This window comes from Polyodon spathula, chromosome 13 (genome assembly GCF_017654505.1).
Source record: "Polyodon spathula isolate WHYD16114869_AA chromosome 13, ASM1765450v1, whole genome shotgun sequence".
Lineage (NCBI taxonomy): Eukaryota > Metazoa > Chordata > Actinopteri > Acipenseriformes > Polyodontidae > Polyodon > Polyodon spathula.
The window spans coordinates 2,406,558-2,427,239 of NC_054546.1; the positions used below are offsets into that span (position 1 = coordinate 2,406,558).

The 20,682-nt window shown below is 40.0% G+C and overlaps 1 protein-coding gene across 1 annotated transcript in view; it reads right to left on the reverse strand.

The window, feature by feature from the left end:
• Positions 1-20,682, reverse strand: part of LOC121325192 (VPS10 domain-containing receptor SorCS3-like) — a 133,460-nt gene that overhangs the window by 15,512 nt on the left and 97,266 nt on the right. The window contains exons 8-20 of the mRNA XM_041267524.1: positions 16,381-16,470; positions 15,826-16,005; positions 15,522-15,668; positions 14,076-14,178; positions 12,214-12,290; positions 11,251-11,342; positions 8,536-8,643; positions 8,034-8,151; positions 7,361-7,494; positions 4,358-4,471; positions 3,692-3,863; positions 1,288-1,474; positions 583-716 (exon numbers count right to left, since the gene is read on the reverse strand). Coding sequence (XP_041123458.1) covers positions 583-716; positions 1,288-1,474; positions 3,692-3,863; positions 4,358-4,471; positions 7,361-7,494; positions 8,034-8,151; positions 8,536-8,643; positions 11,251-11,342; positions 12,214-12,290; positions 14,076-14,178; positions 15,522-15,668; positions 15,826-16,005; positions 16,381-16,470 — 1,656 coding nt within the window. The remainder of the gene's footprint in view (positions 1-582; positions 717-1,287; positions 1,475-3,691; positions 3,864-4,357; positions 4,472-7,360; positions 7,495-8,033; positions 8,152-8,535; positions 8,644-11,250; positions 11,343-12,213; positions 12,291-14,075; positions 14,179-15,521; positions 15,669-15,825; positions 16,006-16,380; positions 16,471-20,682) is intronic.

The window sequence follows — 20,682 nt, forward strand, 5'->3', positions numbered from 1 at the left end:
AATGAAATTGGAACAGAAATGAAGCAAAATGATGGTTCTGGTAGGGAACAGTTTACCTTAGATCAAATCACGGAAATATCAAGCATGTGTTTCCAATGCCAGTGTCTTTTGGCCATTAACTTAAACTTATCGATAGCAAAACATAAACAGGAAGTTATTTGTTATGCAGGTTACTGATACGGGGGGGTGGGGGGTGGGGGGTGGGTCGGAGCTTCATTGTAGAACATGGAAGGGCAGCTATCCTGCCTTCCTTTCCTATGGCCAGCCTCTCTGCTTATCTGAGAGTGAATTTATGGGGAAGGGTAGAGTAAAATATGAATATTGTAGTAGTGCTGTCTACTCTGACTGGTGCAATCTGACACTAAACAGTGTGATAATTCATATAAAAAACAATTAGGAATAACAGCTTTTTTTTTTTAACCTGATAAAATACAATGGATTACTGGAGGTCCATGGGTTTTTGTTTAGAATTAGGACACAATCCTCACTATTATTAAGTAGGAATTCAAGTTATACAGCAATTGTTACCACATATAAGACGCATCAGTGGCAGCTTATTGGCATTCTAAAGAAGCTACTAACCTCAGTGCTGTTTTCAAACCACCAGAAATAAGTAATTGTTCTGGAATGACTGGGCCACACCATAGCAGTGAGGTTGACTTCTTTGTTCTTTATGACAACGATTGGGACAGAAAGATGAATGCGTTCCACTGGACCTGCAAAAATAATTATAAGACAAAAAAGTTACAAAACTAAACCATAAATAAACTGGGCTATTCCTGTGTCAAAGCCATTATTTGCTAACATATAAAGAATCAGGAGCAAATAGTTTGTCTAAAGCCCGTCTAACGAGCTTTTAGCGTAAGGTTTTAAAACGTGATATTCTTAGTCCTCGCTTTATCACAGAGCAATATTCATACGATCGGCAAAGAATTTTTATAATTGATATCTTGAATCACCTTTCAGGACAATATTTAACCACGTGGGGCAAACATTGGCTCCTCTCCTTTGTACTGTTCATCCTGTTTTACTGGAACTCCAGTATAAAATGTGGATCTTAACACATATTGCTAGAAATGTGTATACCTCTCTTTAAGACTTGTAGTTGTAGCAACATCAAACATTGTGTTAACCATGTAGACGAGCTAGACAAAGTGGTTCCAAGTTAATTTTAAGTATAATATATATATATCATATATATAAATATATAAATATTATATATAGATATATATATATATATATATATATATTATATATATATGGCAGTATATATATGGCAGTACATACATGTTATGTGCAGGTAAAGGGCGGCGCTGTCTGACCCCAGGCTGTTTTCTGCCAGAGCGCCCACTCGGAATATGCCAGAGGTCTTGTAAACGTGTTTGATCCCACCCTCTATGAGGCTGAGATTGGAGTAGGAAACTGCAATGCCATCTCCAAAATCTAACTGAATATTTGTCCTAAGAGAGTCGCCCTGGGGAAAGATAACAGCAGATATATTTAATGATTTAATGGCAGACTTATTATGATTCATTACTGAAAGCCTTTGGGATCACTAGGTGTTTGTCCTTCTTTGGAGGTGGTGTTTTATTTAGGTTGGACTGTGTAAAGTATACAGATACAGAGCTAGCACATCAGTACAGTCACTCACTGCATGAAGTTATTAAAGCAATGACTGCTAATGAATTCTTACAATGTGCAGACTTCCTTGGGGCTAAGTCTGCTAGCCGAGCACAAGCAGAGGAACTGGTGGTCACAGCTGGAATAGGCTGAAAAGCCTGACTCCTCTGAACCAGTTTGCAAATCTAAGTTTTCCTTCAAGCACACTGTAACACAATCTGATTGGGATATTAATTTGTGACACTGCACTATAACAAATGCAAATCTTATTTGTTTTAAACAAAATGCTGGCTTTCAAACACTACAGAGCATGAAAACATGACAATTGCCATGACTGGCTTTGAGACTTTTCATCCTATCTTTGTTAAAAAAAAAATTAAAAATATTAAAAAATAATCTCCAACAAGTATTATGGGAGCTTTAATCTTCACAAAACAGACTCAACCTGGGGTTAACCACATTGAAAGGAGGGCACTACCAACAGTACCCCAAACCCTAAAACGTCACCTCTGTTACTATCTTTCTCAAAGGTTAAGTGTGTGCTGCCTACTGTGCTGCCAACTTGAATCCATATAGAAGAAAAATGAAAAGAATCGACTAAGCATTTATTTATTTACTTTTGCTTAACATTACCTTACAAAGAACAGGACACATTCACTGACATGACACTAAAAAGGTTTTAAATATAAATGTTTCTGTTGAAAAATAAGACCTGCATTTCATTACTGATGTTACACTTTTTGATATAAAACTGCAGGACACAGCTGCTTTTTATCGCCTCTGCTTTCCTACTCAACTGCATGTACATTTTTAGAATCTGCCCTGCCAGACCCAACCGTGTAATAAATATTTAAGGCCATTAGCTCAGCCCACGTATTGCCACCATCTCTGGATTCATGAATATAAATGAAAGCTCAAATCAGCTGGAGAGTTTCCAGATGCATAGAACTGCAAGTGTGAGGACTATTAGTTTTTTATATCATGACACCCTTCTCTTTAGGAATGAAAGCTTCCTCATTCCCGTAACTCATCACGCAGTAATATGACAAACCTGCCACTGAGAGACCCCAAGAGGGAAACACTTACCTTGCACAGCACAGAAAGAGTACAGTCTGAGAGGTATTGCAACATCACTGGAATAGGTTCCTCTGGTTTAATTTAGAACAGCGTAGCACCACTTGGGAGCAGTATGCCCTGGCAATATGCAGCTCCTTTATTTAATAACAGGGTCCAGGTGGGAGGGCAAGTGATTCAAATAGTTTGGTGTGGGTGTTTCGACATGTCAGGCTATCAATTTCCAGCTTTTTGGAATGGAAGTTTGATATAATTTTGGAAATGATGTGCTGCTTATTACAACTTGCTTCAAATCACTAGAAGGCAATCTGCACTAAGAGTTCCCTGTCACAATACAAGTCAAGGGGTGGACATTAAGACTTCAAGGGCATTCATATGGTAGGTCTGTGGTATGCTTTTTTCATCTGTTAAATGACACTGCATTGATTCTGTCACTATTAGCGGTTCCTCATTGTGAGGAGTTTGTTGTGGCTCAATGTGTTAAACTGGACACTGGTGCGGTATATAACAAACAGGCAAGTAGACACATGTTTAGGCTAGTGCCTTCATCAGTGTAACTACACCAATAAATTACATTAACGGTTCTCTACTTGGCTTAAGAACTATACCTGTTGTCCAGAGACATCCTGTCACTAGATATCAGGGACATACTGTACGCCCACTGAACTGTAATGTCTATGAGTTTGAGCGAAAGTGATTTTTAAATTTGTCCTAGTTTTGGGTTTTTTCCATTTTTTGCATCTCCCAGTTTTGAGAAATGGAACTAGACAAATATGCTGTTTGGTTGATTTTTTATACAGTTAGGCCTACCTTCTATAACATGTTAGCCTGTTTCTCGTGCTGCACAAAATAAGCATTCTAGAATATAAATAGTTAATTTATGATACATAATCAATGTTCATTGTTTATCAATGTTTGCATGCTGAATGTAACTTTGTACCACTATCTTATGATTAAGAGTTAAATAAACCAAAATAAAAGTTTATGCTTGACTCACGTCTTCCAAAAAGACAAGGAAGGTAACATTGCTCCCCTGTGAAGAAATCAGCTTGCCATCGCTAGTGACAACATGCAGGCCCCGGGGAGCACGACGAGGGCACTGCTGCTTCCTGGCTGTGTAGATCTCCTTCACTCCTGCAGTGCAGTTATTGGACACCACCTTCCGGTACCTGCATTCAAGGTGTGTTGCTCAGCCTCCAATAATGGCAAATAGTGATTTACAGATAAAGCTTGAAGCTTTCCCTTAATCTGACCCACACGTAAGTTTTTGTTTTATTTTTTATTCCATAATAATCCCAATAATTAGATTGCACACTCAAAACTCTTTTTTTAAACTTTATTTTTAACTTGGTCTCCTGGTGCTGAAGTTGATGAGAGTAGTAGGCTTGTGAATAAATACAGGCTCAGCGATCACCAGTGTGCAACATGGTTCATGCAATTTACAATTTACCACTTCACCACTCTAGCGGTGTGCTGGCCAGTCCTTCTGCAAACATTTTAATCTATTCCAAGTCATTGAAGGTTGACAATATCAGAGCTATTTTACCAGTTTCTGTGTTTCTGAAAGTAATGTTTACGGTGTGCGTTATCAACACTTTTGAAGTTATACTTAGAAAACCTAAAGAGACAATTTCTGAAACTACTGGTGCTCATCTGTGCTTACCCAGTGCTGCTGAGATAACTCTGTCCAAGGCTGCAACTTCGGGATACAGTAGAGGGGTTGAACCAGAAGGCAGGCAAACACTTCCCATCTCCACGACGCTCATACCCATAATCACTGATTTGGACAATTGAAAAAGAGAATGCAATAATGTTAAAATAAATGTACTAACCTACTAATATACTATGGGTCTGATTCACTAAACAGTGGTAACGTGTTTTGCACACAGAAACCTCTTTACTGCTTGTTTTCTACACCTGCTCTATTGACTAACTAGTGGCAGGCAACTTAGCATGTGGAAATATGCCCATGGAAAAAGTACCATGTTCGAGTCATTTAAATACAATGAATAATGTTTACAGATTGAAATGAATGCAAATTACATCACTAAATACCACGAGGGAAGAATTTGATAGGCAGACCACATTCACTTGAGGGTGCTAACTTTATTAGGTGCATCTGCATGTGTTAAGTACCGCTTATTGAAGCCAGATGGTGTAATTACTAAGTCACATCATAAACAGGGCAGACCACTGGTGGTGCAGTGTGTGTGAAACAAGAAGGTGGCACTGTGTTACAGAACCAGGAGAAGAGCACAATGAGAGCAGAAGAGCTGCACAGGAGAGCGAGAAGAAGAGTCAGGAAGAGAGTATTCCTGACCAGGCAAACATTACTAGGGCTGTGTGAGGAGGAGATAATAACTAGATACAGATTGAGCACAGATCATACTAGTCTTATATGAGGAGATCAGATCTGATCTACAGCCAGTTACAGATAGGAGTCATGCATTGCCAGGTCTAGTGAAATTGCTGTGGACAGCCATACATAGCTTAGAAAGCTCGTATAGGGTCTCATTCACTAAACGGTGGTAAATGACCAGAATTACCGCGTGGTACGGGGAAGCCACACCACGTGCAAAAATGAAGCAGCAGCCGTTCTATTCACTAAGCTAATTATATGCACAAATAAAGCAAGCTAAACGATTAATTTGCAAGTTGTCACATCGCAAAAAAAGCTGAGTTCCCAGAAGAAATTTCATTGGGAAAAGTGCAAGATAAATTTTTTGGATTTAATTATAGGAATTGGGCTGATCTAATAATCTTGATTTCAGTCAATGTCACTAATGAAGGTTCATTCAGGAGAGCATGAGCGCGCTCTCAACAAAATTTTAGACAGATGGCTGACCAATTAGTGCATGGTAACCATGAATGAGCTACCAACCCAAATGCTTGGTGGGTTAACGGTGCCATTGTGAAGTACTGAAAATTCATAAAAATATCTAAACGCAATCATTTTAGTGTAGGTACTGACTCTTTAACAGCTTCCAAACCAAAAAGTACATGACAAAAATCACGACGGGCAGCTAATTAAGTTAGCGATCAAACAAACATGTCAAAGTTAATTATGTGCTAAATACAGGGGTCTACAGAACCCCTTCTTGCAAAACATACTTTAATTACTCTGAAAAGCCGGACTGTGGCGCAAATGTGTTAAAATCCAATCGATATTAATACTGGATATCATCCATATTCTAAAATTAATCTGCAAAACAGATTCTAACAACCTTGTTCTTGAAGGTAATGCCTAGCTCCCTGTGGATAGATCATTTCAATTATAATTGTACTATCCCCTGTGGAGCAGGCACTGGGGGGGTTTGACCATCCTAAGAAGGGAATTTAAATAAATCCACAGATTCTGGAGCGCAGTAGATCTGATTGAACACTATAATATGCCCTCACCCACAAAGGGAGGCAGAAAGTTCATTAATCCAAGGAGAACATACAAAAAGTACATTTGCATACAGAATAGAAATTCTGTGGAAAGTTAATGTTAGCAGCATGATTACACTTGGCATGGAACAATTACAAAATATCTAGGGACTGGACTCTATTTTTGTTTCTTTCACATTTGAAACAACCTTCCACTGTACACTATCTGGTTTACTTTAATTAATCCACTTCACTTTCATTTTATTTTTTTCAAAAAGGCTTTCAAATCAGACAGTTTTTTTGGGGGGTTGGAATTAAATATATCACAATTATTTAAAATAGAGATTTGACCTTGAGTGACATTTCTTGGTGTTTTGCAAGCTATTAAGAGCAATTGTGCAGATTATGCACATAAGGTTAACATATTAAACTTTTGACATTTTGACATTCACAATAAGAATATATTATAACTTCCGGTCATTTTATTAATGGAGTAATGGTAAATCCTACATATTGACAGCTTTGAAAAAAATGTAAAATTAAAATCAGTCAGTTATACCCTATTAGTAATCTATAAGGGACAGTTACAGAGCTTACCCTGATTCTAAATACTTAAATGCTTATGTATTAAATTACAAATCAATTCATCAGATGACTGAAAAAAAAAAAACCCACCCCCCCAAAAAAAAAACATTGCACTCCCATATAAAGTAGAAAGACTTTGCGTAAGACCCAAAGTAAGATCTGTGGTGGCATTTGCAGGATGGTAAGTGAAAACAATATATCACAAGACACAAGTCTAAGAAGGAGTACAAAGAGCAGCTGGCTTCATAACAGGGCATACTGCAACAGGCAAGAGGCCCTGCACATGTGAACAGTTTTGTATTTTTAGTTGTGTAAACAAAGTTTCAGATGTTTAGAATTTTAAATATGGCAGGGATTGGGTTAAAATCCCCCAGAAGGGGGTTCCGTGAAGACGCCGCCAAGCAGAGAAAGCGGAAACGAAAGAGAAAGAGAAAAAGAAAAACCAGCCTTGATAATACATAACCATTAAAACGAGTGATACAACTGTTCAGTTCACTGTGCACTGCATTGTGCAAAAAAATAAATGTTCAGTTCTCAAAATCCTTGAACCTGATGCTATGAGATAGGAATTGCTATGTTTGGCCATCCTGCTTTGTCAGTTGTCACATCAGTGAACCCACGTCTCAAATGCATGCATTATTTCTTTATCTGGTCACAGCAAGTTTGCATAGTTAGTCGCATATCCTATAAGGCAATGTGTTCATTCACTTACCATTCAAAATCAGAGGCAGCACAGATACATGGCTCTGAGGACAATATTCTGGAATAGTCCTTTCCCAGCATGCAGTGGTTTCCTGGCCTGCGCTTCATGTAGCTCTGCTTTTCTCCCATTACACAAGGTTCACCCTAGTAAAAAACACATGGTTGATGTTATGAATTGGCATACTGTTATAATGTGATGACAGTGATAACATTATGTGCCCTATTCACAAAACTTTAAGGTCTTTTTTAGGAAGGTTTTGTTAAGCTGTATTTTTGAAGAGCTGTTTTGTAGGGACACATTTTTGGGGGCTTCCTATTTGTTTATTTATTTATTTCCCTATGTTCAGAGGAATGTACAATATCTGCAGGTCAGTAAACTGAATAGAAGCAACAGCTCAGCAGACATGATCTTAGTAAAGGTGTAACTTTGTGATGTGAACAGAAACAGGTTTTTGGAACTTCTCCTTCCACCAAACAAGAGAAGGTTTGCCAGATCATATTGTTCACGTCTGTCCGGTCTTTTCAGTTTCACAAAATAATGGCTGCAATTTTGATTGGATGTCTCCGACACAACTTGCCTCCTTCTTATCTCATTGGCTCCAGGGTTTCCCAGTATTTTACAAAGTTCTACCATTAGAATTACACACAGGGGGTCAGACAACAGTACACTATACTATCCTCACCTGGTTGTTTAGATGCCAGGTCTGATAGTCTCCCTCCGTGCACCTCCTACTGAAGATGGACTTGTAGTCAATCTTAACGAGCTGCCACTCAGAGCGATGACTGAAGTGTCCAAAAAACCTAAAATAAAAGAGGGAAAACAACATGTATTTTTCTCTACCGAAGATACTGTGGCAATTAGACAGCTTCCGGACAGTGACTTACCAGCACATGAGATTTATTTGGTTTATAATAGCAAATCTGAACTGTAGCCATGGTCATTTATTATGCAGGTAATGACTGCTGCATTGCGTAATACTGCAATGCTTAATAAGTAAGTACTGCTATTCTATTTTCATGCAGAATATAATAATTCCACGTTATGATGTTTGTCAACCTATAATTAAACCAACAAACCCAGATCTGTTTTTCCCTAGATGTATGACAACTTTGGAACTCATCTAAGGAGATAAACTAGGGGTTTGTCAGAAAGTAGAATATTATTATCATTCAAAGCACACATACGTCATTATCTGACTCTCTATTCCAGGCTCCACCAGCACTCCATCTACAAACAGTGGGGCCAAGGTAAAGCTGTATTTGCTCCACTGTTTCCCCTCATCAAAGCTTATTCTGTTGGAAAAATAAAATAACTTTGTATTTTCAATCATTCAAGCACAAGTCAAAATATCAATTATGTGACATTGAACTGTCATCATCCAGTTGATTGTTAATTATTAGGGTACACACATAGGGACGGACACCTCCACTACACCCAAAATATATGAATTCCCAGCTGGATATAATAAAGACTGTATAATAAAGTCACAGCCCTAGTGTATTTGATCTTTGATCTTATACTTGTCTGAACTGAGAACAAATATATATATATATATAAACCATCTCCTGATCACTTGTTTTATCACCATACTCCTCAACAATGTGATCCAAGTCATTATTTTATTACTATAACATCTCAAAAAGCTGGGCAAATGTCTATGATATTCCTTGAGTGCTGAACGTGGAAGCAGCTATCTTGTTTGTTTATGTCCGTGTTATCTGTGATGTGTATTGTATCTGCCCCTTTTTTTTCAGCTTCTCTCAGCTCCTATCGGTCTCACTTGGCCACTGAAAATGACCAGAGACCTGTGGTTGACGTCTTTTTGATGATGTTGGACAGGGTCCAACATCGGACCGGAAAGGGAAAATTTTAATGTCAGATCTGGCGGTCGCAAAGGGTTAAACCCTGTATCATGCCCTTGTTCTTTGTCTTGTGTTTTTCATTTTTCCATTCTACCTTCCTCCTCCACTACGCTGCTCCACATCTGCAATGGTCTCCCCCTGGGGGCAAATGAAGCTCACTTCCCAGCATCAGAGGCCCAGTGGTGCTGGCCTCATCTGCCAGGAAGGTTCTCTGTGAGCCAGAGGAGACCCCTGGCCAAACCTATAATAATAATAATAATAATAATAATAATAATAATAAATAGTCTGTAAAATGTCCTTGAAACAAATCAAAAAGTTTTAGTACGAAAACAAATCACTAAAAAATGTAGAATATTCACCTTTATCTCCCAAAAAGAAAAGGTGGAACTGTCAAACTGCAAAGCGTTGACATTAATTATTTCACAGGATGTTAGGATTGAATACTTTGATGCTTAATTTGCTGGAGGATAGACAGCTCCTTTTCTAAGACATGTCACCTGAGCAAGCACCACAAAGTGCCCACAGCACTGCTCTTGAACTGTTAACAAGAAAGACTACAAACATTGCACTCCACTGTGAAAAACTCCAAGCCTACCAAACAACAGCACTGTTACTTTTCTGGCAATGGGTACCTTGCATTGAGAAAAGGGCATAAACTGACAGACAATAAAAAGCCTAGAAATGTCCAAACCTCTCTTTAAATTATAAAGAGTAATACAAATGCCATCTTTCTTTTAAGTTCATATAAAAAAAAAAAAAAAAAAAAAAAAATACACAAGAGCAAATTGCCATTGCGTTACACTGTATTTTGTGTAATAGTAAGTATTTAACTGTTATTCAACTACCCGTTTATTGAATTACAAATATACTGTAAGTCTGTTGTCTGTTTATTAACATGAATTTCAATAGAATGGATAATCCAAATGAAATACTTATTTATGACGTACAAAACAGTGCATTCATTCAAAAACAAGCAAACAAAGAGTGTGTGTGTGTGTGTGTGTGTGTGTGTGTGTGTGTGTGTGTGTGCGAGAGTGTATGTGTGTGTTCTCGTCTACCTATCTAAGTGGGGACTTAGGTGTGGTTACACATCCACCAAGTGGGGACAGAATTCAAGTCCACACTTGGCAAAGCCTTTAAATCCACTTAAAATGATGCCTAGACCCTCTAGTGAAGTATTTTTTAAATGACCAAGTGGTCACCTGGGGGGACCCCAAGTGTGTAAAGGTTTCTCAGTGCTGCCCCTGTAGGCTAGTTGTGGTAGTGCAGTGACTTACACACACATGTGGTTCACACACTCCGCCTTTGATGTTGATGGCTGAGAGCCTGAGCCAGCTGGAAAACCAGCTCATTAAGGCCCAGATTTATAAAAGGATTGTGCATGTTTTAGACCATAAAACGGATGCAGATGGTTCTGAATTCCTGGATGGGATTTATAAAGCAATGTCTGTGTTTGTGTGTGTGTGTGTGTGTGTGTGTGTGTGTGTGTGTGTGTGTGTGTGTGTGTGTGTGTATAGAAGTAGTGCATTATATACCAGGGTTTTTATATTCTATATAGTACACTGGTGTTTTTATTAGATAAATAGGTGCATGTTATACAAGACTGTAACCCAAGGCTACTCAATAATGCGTGTTAAACATGGAGTTCCGCATATATGTTGGATACACATGTTATACTTAAAATTACAGTACTTGAACAGCATTTGTCAGAATTAGCAAATACCATAACAAATCAAAATAAATGTGCTTATACTTACCTCATTAAATTCACTTTTTCTTTGAAAAAAATCAGAACACACTGTATTTATGTTGTTTGACATGCTACATTTAGACTTAACTTTTGCGGTTAACAAAACTAGAGCAAGTTATTATAGCCATATAGTTAAAGAGAAAATTTGATATAAAGTAGATAGCAGTAAAGCAAAAATGTTCCAAAAAAAACCCCAAAGTAGTCTTTACTCAAATGAGGACAATGGCATTTAATGGGTTAAAAGTAATTTAATGTAATGGTTCATGCAAGGAAATTATAGAACTTACGCCAGATGTCTGATAGGCAGTGATGTCTGTTTAATAGCAATCAGAGCTCCACCCTTATCCAGGAACCAGATACTGTGCTCTTCATCAAAAATCTAGGAGACACACAGGAACACTTTTCAGAAACTTCAACTTATGCAAAAGTACTAAATTAACAGGGAAGCTCAATGTATTGCTTGTATGAAGTGTTTGGAGTGCAGAAAGGCTGCTCAGGTGATTCTTCCTGTCATCATCTAATCAATAACATATAATAGAGAGTGAACTGTGTGAAGTGACCCATGATAATTGACCCTACAGTTCACTGTGTACTGCTTCCACATAAGCAGCACTGTCAGTTTAAACTCAAACAGCCTGCTACTGTCCTGTACACAACTAAAATCCATTAAAACATTCTACAGGAACCAGAGCATGCATTACCACCCAGATTACAAGATTACACATTTCTTTCTTTTTATGATGTAAAATGTCAACATCTATGTATGCCACCACTCTAGTTTGATATGTGTAATTCATCTGCTCAAGTTTAAATGAACACAATTTACAAATAGCGCTTATTTTATCAGCTATCTGGAGTTTATTTAGATGGTTAAATAAATATATGTTTAAGAAACATGCTTTATGTTTTCTAACCCTAAGGCTAGGTTATTAGTATTTAGTTATAACTATTTTCTTTTGTTATTGTTTTATGTAGTTAAAACTTTTTTTTTTTTTTTTTTTTTTTTATAAACCTAAAACTATAACACACTATAGTTCATATAGTATCTAAAAACTAAAACAAAAATATTGTTTCAAAGAAAAGAAACCCATGTGCAATTGTCAAGTACGAGAAAAGCAAACTATGTATTTTTTATCACACTGTTGATAAAATTATTTCCAATTTTCCAGGTTACAGATCCTCGTTCCAGAAAGATCTTAGCTTCCTATAATGATAAAAAACCCCAATTCTTACAGCAACCCCAGTCTTACCTGTCTCCAGCTGTTCCCCGCATCAGTGGATATGAACATTCCAACATCGTTGAAGGTAAGTTCAGTGCCTACATTACCTGTAGAAAACACACACAATGTATATACCCAGGGATTGCAGCGGAACCCAGATCCAGTACCCTTTTTTGTCTGACAGACGAAAATTAAACAATTTTCAAATGATGAAAAAAAAGAAAATGCTTTCCTGTTCCATGAATTGAATGACAAAAGTGTAATAATATATTTAGGATGCAAACGTTTAAGTTGTATTAAACCCCAAATGGCAAAACACCTAAAAACGAGTTTACACATGTTTTTATTTTGAGGTTCATTAAGGAGTAATGCTAAACATTCTTTTTAGTTAAGTGGAATTAATTATTAGCACAAACGCAGGGTCAAAAGACTATTCTCATTAAGAGTCACTATAATCAAATACTGCAGTACCATTCAAACAAAACAATATATCAAATAAGGAACTACATCTATAATAGCTTTTATATTCACACATTGGCATGTTTTTTTCTAGTCCTAAAACCTTTGAAACTGAACTGGCACACTGTGAATACAATCCACTGGTGGTCTCTTAAAGACATCATCCACATGAGCATTTGATCTGCACATAGCTGTTTTATATGGGAATGTGGAGTTAATACAGTGTATTACACTGTCATCTATGAAATGGGTCTCATTTCTCATGTGTGAAAGTTTCTGCATTTAAATTGAGCACTGTGATAAATGGTGGTAATTAAACACACTTTATTTGCATTTATGTCCAATTTAAATTATTCATATTAAATCTTTTTTTTTTTTTTTCCCCCCCACTAAAGTTTGTCCATCTGTTATTGTGACAGTGTTCAGAATGTTTGTAATATTCTGATTCTGGTGTGTTTTGTAGGATTGATCTTAAGAGCAGAGGTGGCAAGCATGTATAATATTGAAGAGGGGGATCGATGATATATAGATTACTGTACAGTATATAAATCACATTGACCTGCTAGTTCACCTCTTGCCTGGTTAAAACAAAGATTGGCAGGCATTACAGTTCCAATTTTGATGTACTTTAACACTGAATTGTGGAAGGCACAGACAGTCAATGTCTTCTGGAAATTGAGAGTTAATTTCACAATCACTTTATGAGAATCAATTTTTAGTCACGCAGTGATTTTATCTGTATTATATTTTTTTTGTTTGTTTGTTTCCAGCAACTAAATCAGGATGTTGCAAAGGAAAACAAATGCCCGAGCAGTCAGAGATTGTGAACACTATGTGCTCTGCCAGGTGGTGAATGTGTGAATATTAAGTTGTTATGCCCATAGATTTGTGTGATACATTTTGTCAGAATGACTCTGAAACAGATTATTAAATGAGACTCTTTGCTGAAGCTAAGGCATCCCTGATTCATCTCACCAAAACATCACAGGCATCGCTAAATAATGCTTTTATGTCTATCTAAAGGGAACTTTCATTAAAAAACAAAAAAAACATTGGCATGCATATGTCAATTATTTATATAGTTCTACACAGTGTAATGCAAAGCCTCTCATGACTACCTTTTTACACATTTAATATGATACAAAGTGTACATATTGTGGCATTTACCCACTTTCCAGGAATTACAAGATGCTTTAACCTTTAGGGAGTAAATTTACCCATCAAAGCCTTATAAAAATTCAGCTCAGCTGTCTTGTAAAATATATCAGTAATTTCACTTGAAAAATAAAAGAGCAGTTTGCAAATGAAATAAAGGGTTGTTTCTTTAGAAATCATTTGAAAAAATAAGCAGCTGAAAGGGTTTTTTTTTTTCGGTTATAAAAAAAGGGATGGAGAGACAAATATGTGTCAGTATATAAGAACAGGTCAGTTACCTGAAGCCACTATAATCCCAGGAGCAGACACCTTGCTTGAGATGCTTCCAGAAGTATATGGATTCTCTGAAACTTGCAAGTGTAGGTGCAGGGAACAAAATGGCTATGGAAAACAAAACAAAAAAAGCAATATATTTATATTCCACCACATGGGGTCCATGCATACAAGCAACACTGGAAGGCCGTTAAACATCATGACTTAGTAACAGTTTAGTTTAGGTATCCAATTATAAACAATCTAGAAACATGTTATTACTTATGCTATTTACAATTATAGAATATGATTAGAAATAATAAGACTATTATTGTACACTTATCCCATTGTTTTGTTGCTATTGTTTATAATCACTTATAACAGATATAGTTTTTCAGGTCTGTTTGTATATAGTCTGTCTGTTTGTCTTTATATGTCTGTCTCACCAATTTTATGGGGCTGCTTTGTTTTTGCAACCCTGTTGATCTGTCTATGACTTTCCTATTAAGGACACCCACGACAATAGTACTGAACATCTTCCTTTAAAAAAAACAAAACAAAAAAAAAACTCATCTGTAATTACAGTCAAATAAATGTATGATTACATACGTGACCTTTATTTCTTCTTTCCCAGCTCCAGTTGTCTCGTCAATTAGATTGGTTCTGTGCTATTAACCCTTCCAACCCTTCTAGATCTTACTGTTATCCATTACACACAATATCAATGAAAAGCTTTTAAAAGGGAAAAATGAACAACTGAAAGAAGGGGGTCTAAAGGGAGAAGCCCTCTAAATGGGGTGGCAGGTTAACAGGAGAAAGAACTAGATGAGCAGGTTGCTATGGCTGCCCATTTAAAAACACTGTGACACAATCTTTATTTGCTGGAAGTTCTCCTCCCTTAACCCTTTCAGTCCTGAATTATTTTTTGTCGAGCTGAAGAATGCAATATTAAGTTATACGGTATAATTGAAAAAGGCACTTGTTTATTGAGTATACATGAGATATATGACCATATATATACACACATACATTATTATTATTATTATTATTATTATTATTATTATTATTATTATTATTATTATTATTATTAGTTTTATTTTATTTTTTACATATATTTTGGTAAATGAAACTTTAATTTTCTTTCAATACTTTAAGAAATCTAAACGGCACTAAGATAGGGCTACTTGCAAAATCATACTCTACAGGATTTACTAAAAAATCAAACTTAATAAAGAGGGCTTTGAGTAGATGGGTATACTGTAAAGATGCAACATCATCTCCACAGCCTACCGTATTAGGTGATGATGTCCTAAGCTGCCTGATTGAGACAATAGTTCAATAGTACAGCACAGAGTTCTGTTGCCCAACACAGACGTAGTACAGGTAATCATGGTCAAGCCAAGACTGTTCTGAATTTGTTGTAAGAATTAAGATAAGATAATATGTACAGTAGCTTAGAAAAAGTTGCTCACCAGAACACAATGTATGGGGTTTCCTCTCAGGTCTGTGACAGGTGCCTTCAGCAAACGCCAGTCCCTCCCTTTATTGTATGTGATGTAAGTCTTCACTTGGCCTTCAAGCTTTTTGTTCGCAATGAACATTCCTTTTATCCCTGCTACCTAGGAAAAATTGACACAGTTAAATATATATATATATATATATATATATATATATATATATATATATATATATATATATATATATATATATATATATATATATACTGTATATGAGCCACTTTTTGTACAGCATTGTGAGATGGCTGTGAACACATACCTCATAGAGCTCAATCATGATGTTCCCCTCCAGTCCTCTGCTGGTCTTTACATGCTCCAGTGCAAGAGTGAAGTAGATCCCTCGGGTATCTGATATGTACAGGTTATAGGTGTCATTCTGGTACCACTCCTGCACAGCCGCAAACACCTGGTTCTCATCCGTACTGATAATGTGCATGTCCTGTCAAAGGAAGTGTGCGCTATCAATTGAATCAACTGGTTTAAAGTCAAGAGTAGTGTGGGAAAACGGACAAACAAGCAACCACTTAACCAAGGCATTAGAACTACTTGAGCATCAAGATGACAGGGCAGAGCAGAATACAATTCAATGAAATGACAAAGCTAGTATCACCGAAGCGACATTGTTAAGCAAATTGTTAACAGAACCAGACAATTCCTGGCTGACAATCTTTTTTTATTATTATTATTATTTTTATAAATTAACGATTAGTGTTACAGAATTCCAGTTACAGAATGATTCATGTTACTGCTCATATCAGTGTTAAAACAGTATAGTTAGAATGAACCAATAAATACAATTTAACATTGTCGTTACCTTTGGCAGTGCGTATTTTGGTAATTTGATTTGAATGAAAGTCTCTCTTCGATAGGACACATAGTAAGTGGCCCTCCCACCTGTTGTAACCTAGAAACAAAAGAGTTGGCAAGGTTGGATCATGTATAGAAAGATCAAGAGGCGCATGCAAGAACCAAATGATTGTTAATGGCAACTATAATCTTGAATGCATGTATCTGACAGTGCAGTTCCATAGTGTTATTCAGTTTATAAAGATGGATGTTCTGAATTCAGTGTACATATTCACCAGCAGTAAGAGGTACTGTAGGACTGCAACAGTTCCAGCAATTGATAGACACCTAGCTTTTCTTTCCTTGTCAAATATTAAGTAATATGAATTACTGTCCACAAGCGTATTCATTTTTATCCAGTCATACTGAACAGAAATACAGTTTTTCAAGTGGAAGACTTTCGCAGGACACTGGAGTCAACATTCTTCTTCTTTGTCAAACAAACTCTTTAACCCTACAAAGAGAAAGTCAAGTCTCATTTGAAGAACGTTACCATTGGTGACACAAAACATCTTACGGTGCTGGTGGAGTACACAGGACTGAGGGTTCACACCTGCCACAATTACTAAAATCATTAGTACACAACTCTATGTGTTCTTTCCCCACACACAAGGTGTTGTCTTCTAGATATCAATAGGGACACATTTATTTTCATTTCCTTTATTGTCTCCCTTATTTAAATGCTAAATCCACCTAGTAGAACAATATCAAGTCCCTGGCTTTGGAACATTCAGATAAAACAGGTTAATCATTTTATGTCTGATTTAGTTTAGTTTTTTAATGTGCTATTAATGTATTGCTCAATAACATGAGAGGAATGTAAGGCTGCTGTGTTTAACACTGCATAGTCTTCCACAATAACTCTGTCTACAATCGAGTGCAGAAGATAAAAATCAATGAGAACCAGAGGCATTGTGAGGATTGATTTTTCTTACAAGAATCTTTCAGCTGCAACCCAACGTAGTACAACCACCATGGTGCAAATGTACCCAATGTCATAACTCGAAAAGAAGATATGCACCCAAGATTGATTTGACTGATTAGTTATTATGTTTGACAGAAGGACCAAGAGAAACATTATACCTTTTGGTCCATGGTCTTGTCCATGTCCTGTGTGTTGGCTGACTGTGAGATAAATAATCTTGATGACAGCTATTGCCAGCAGGCAGGAAAAGTGGCACTCTGGGACAAGTTCCCCCACTCCACGCCCCCCACCCCAAGTGTGACTGTGGTGTAATGATTATTGACAGTTACTGTCAGCAGCAGGGCAAGTGGCAACTATAGCCAACAGGCAGTGAGAGGCAGCCTGGAAAAAGCATGCTGCAAGATGGAGGCAGGGGAGGAGGAGGATCCTAATAAATGACAAGGAGGCATAGACAAAGGGCTCTCTATAGGAATATTTTTATTGCGTATGTGATTAGCCCCTCCAAATCCTACCCTATGCCTCAATGTGGTCCAACCAGGCAGAGAAGGCACTAGACACCCAGTTAAATAGGGAGGTACCGGTCCTAGAGGCCCAGCAAGCCAAGGGCAGGTCAAGCATCAGCTACGACAGCGAAACAAATGGGCCCCAGTACCCTGCACGTCCCTGCGCCCGTTCTACGGCGGCGGAGCAATCAGGCCAAGGACGAGTGGCTGCTAAGAATCTCAGGTAGTAGGCCGTCTTCAGGAAACCGACCACGGAAACGGATCACCAACCTCGACATCGCCACCTTCAACGCCAGGACCATGTCGAGGGAAACCGACCTGGTAACCATCATCGCCGAAAAGGCCAACATCAGGTGCGACATCCTCGGCTTGTGCGAGATGAGGCGTCGAAAACTGCTGCACGTGCGCTGTGAAGACGGGTCGACAGTCGCTCTAGGCGCCGGCGAGGGGAACAGGACTGTCGGCGGCGTCGGTTTCATTGTCTCCAAGCGATGGGCGTCTGTCATAGACGAGGTCGACCTGACCAACTCCCAAGTCGGTGTGCTCACACTGCTGCTGCCCAACAAGACCACCATCCGCATCATGCAGGCCTACGCATCAACGGCAGCTGCAGACGACGACGACATTGAGCTGTTCTACGAGGCTGTCGAATCGGCCATCGCCCATCGAGCCACATACCACATCCTGATGGGCGACTTCAACGCCAAGGTGGGCCGAGGGCTGGACAATGAGCAGTTCATTGGCCCGTCCGGCAGCGACGACCGGATCGAACGGGGCGAGCGGCTGGCAGCAATGGTCGAGTCCAACCGGCTCTACATCGGCAACAGCTTCTTCCAGAAGCGCCTCGGCCGCCGCTGGACGTGGCTGTCGCCCAATGGGGCGACCAAGAACGAGATCGACTACATCCTCTGCAGCCACCGCCACATCCTCCAGGACGTCTCGGTCATCGGGAAGGCGTTCTGCACTGGCAGCGACCATCGACTGCTCAGGGCCAAACTGGCCATCGACGCCAGGGTGGAGAAGCGCGCATTGGCAGCCAGCAACAAGACACAGCGACAGCGGCAGTCCACCACCGACCCGACCGTCTTCAGGCACATCGTCAACAACACCAACTGGTCGCAGACCGACGATGACATCACCAACGACTACGACCAATTCGCGAACAAGCTCCGGTCAGCACGCGATGCAGCTGCAAAGCCGAGCACCAACAACCGAGCCAACCGAATATCGGACAACACCAAAGCCCTTCTTCAGAAAAGGCGGCAAATGCGGGCAGACGGCGCAGACCACGTCGAGTATGGCCTACTCTGCAAGCTGATCCGGGCGCGGCTCAAAACCAACATGGAGCAGTACAAGAACAAGCGCCTGCTAGCAGCCGCCGAAGAGCGAAAGAGCCTGAAGAAGTGTAGACAGCTGATGCATCAGAAACGCGGCCAGATTCCAGCATTGAAGACAGCCGACGGGCGGACGACCAGATCCCGATCGGGCATCGAGGCCGAATGCAGCCGCTTCTACTGCGACCTCTTCGCTAGCAAAGTCCCAGTCGACCCGCCCGACCTGCAACACGACACACTGCCAGCCATTCCACCGGTGCTTATCAGCGAGGTCCAATACGCGATCGAGAAGACCGAGAAGGACCGAGCGCCCGGGCTGGACGGCATCGAGATCGAGCTGTTCAAGGAGGGCGGACAGACGCTATGGGCAGCCTTGGCCAGCCGTTTCAGTCGCTACTTTGCACAAAGAAAGATCAGACCAGTGGAAGACGGCCAGGACAGTGCTGCTGTATAAGAAGGGTGACCGCGAGCAGCTCAGCAACTACCGGCCCATCTGGCTCCTGTGCACCACTTACAAGATCTTCACCAAGGTGCTGCTCAACCGACTGGCCAAGCAGTTAGACGAACAACAGCCACCCGAACAAGCCGGCTTCAGGGCTGGCTACAGCACCATGGACCACATCCATGTGCTGAACCAACTGCTGGAAAAGAGCCGCGAGTACAAGACCCCCTTGGTGTTCGCCTTCGTCGACTACGAAAAGGCCCTTGACACAGCCGAGATGAACGCCGTGCTAATCGCCCTCCAACAACAGGGCATCGGTAACGAGTATATAGCCCTCTTGCAGGAATTGAACAGTGGCTGCACCACCGACATCAACCTATTCGACCGACCACTGCGCATCACAGTCGGCAGTTGGTCAAGCAGGGTGACCCGATATCGCCCAAGCTTTTCACCGCCTGCCTGGAGCACGTATTCCGCCAGCTCAACTGGGACAACACCGGCATCAAGATCAACAGCCAATGGCTCAACCACCTGCGCTTTGCCGACGATATCGTGCTGATCGGCAGCTCGGTGGCCAACGTGCAGTAGCGACTGACTGAACTCAACCAGGCCGGTGCCACAGTCGGCCTCAAGATCAACATGGCCAAGACCAAGTGGATGCGAAACGCACAGGTCGTCGACAACACCATTCACATCGGCCAGAACCAAATCGAACAGGTCGACAGCTACATCTATCTGGGCCAAGAACTGACGATGGAGCACAAGAACAGCCGCGAGCTAGCGCGCAGACGGAAGGCTGCCTGGATCAGCTACGCCTCCATCGCCGAGGTGGTCAACAACATGGGCAACAACGTGACCCGGCGCGCCGAATTGTTCAACAGCACCGTGCTGCTGGCGATGCTTTACGGCGCAGAGACATGGTCGCTGACTGCGGCCGACCGGCTGAAACTGGCCGCCACCGAACGGGCGATCGAGCGCCGGATGGTTGGCGTCAAGCGGACGGACTGGATCAGCAACGAGCAGATGCGGCAGATGACCAAGGTCAAGGACGCGGTCGAGTTGGCCG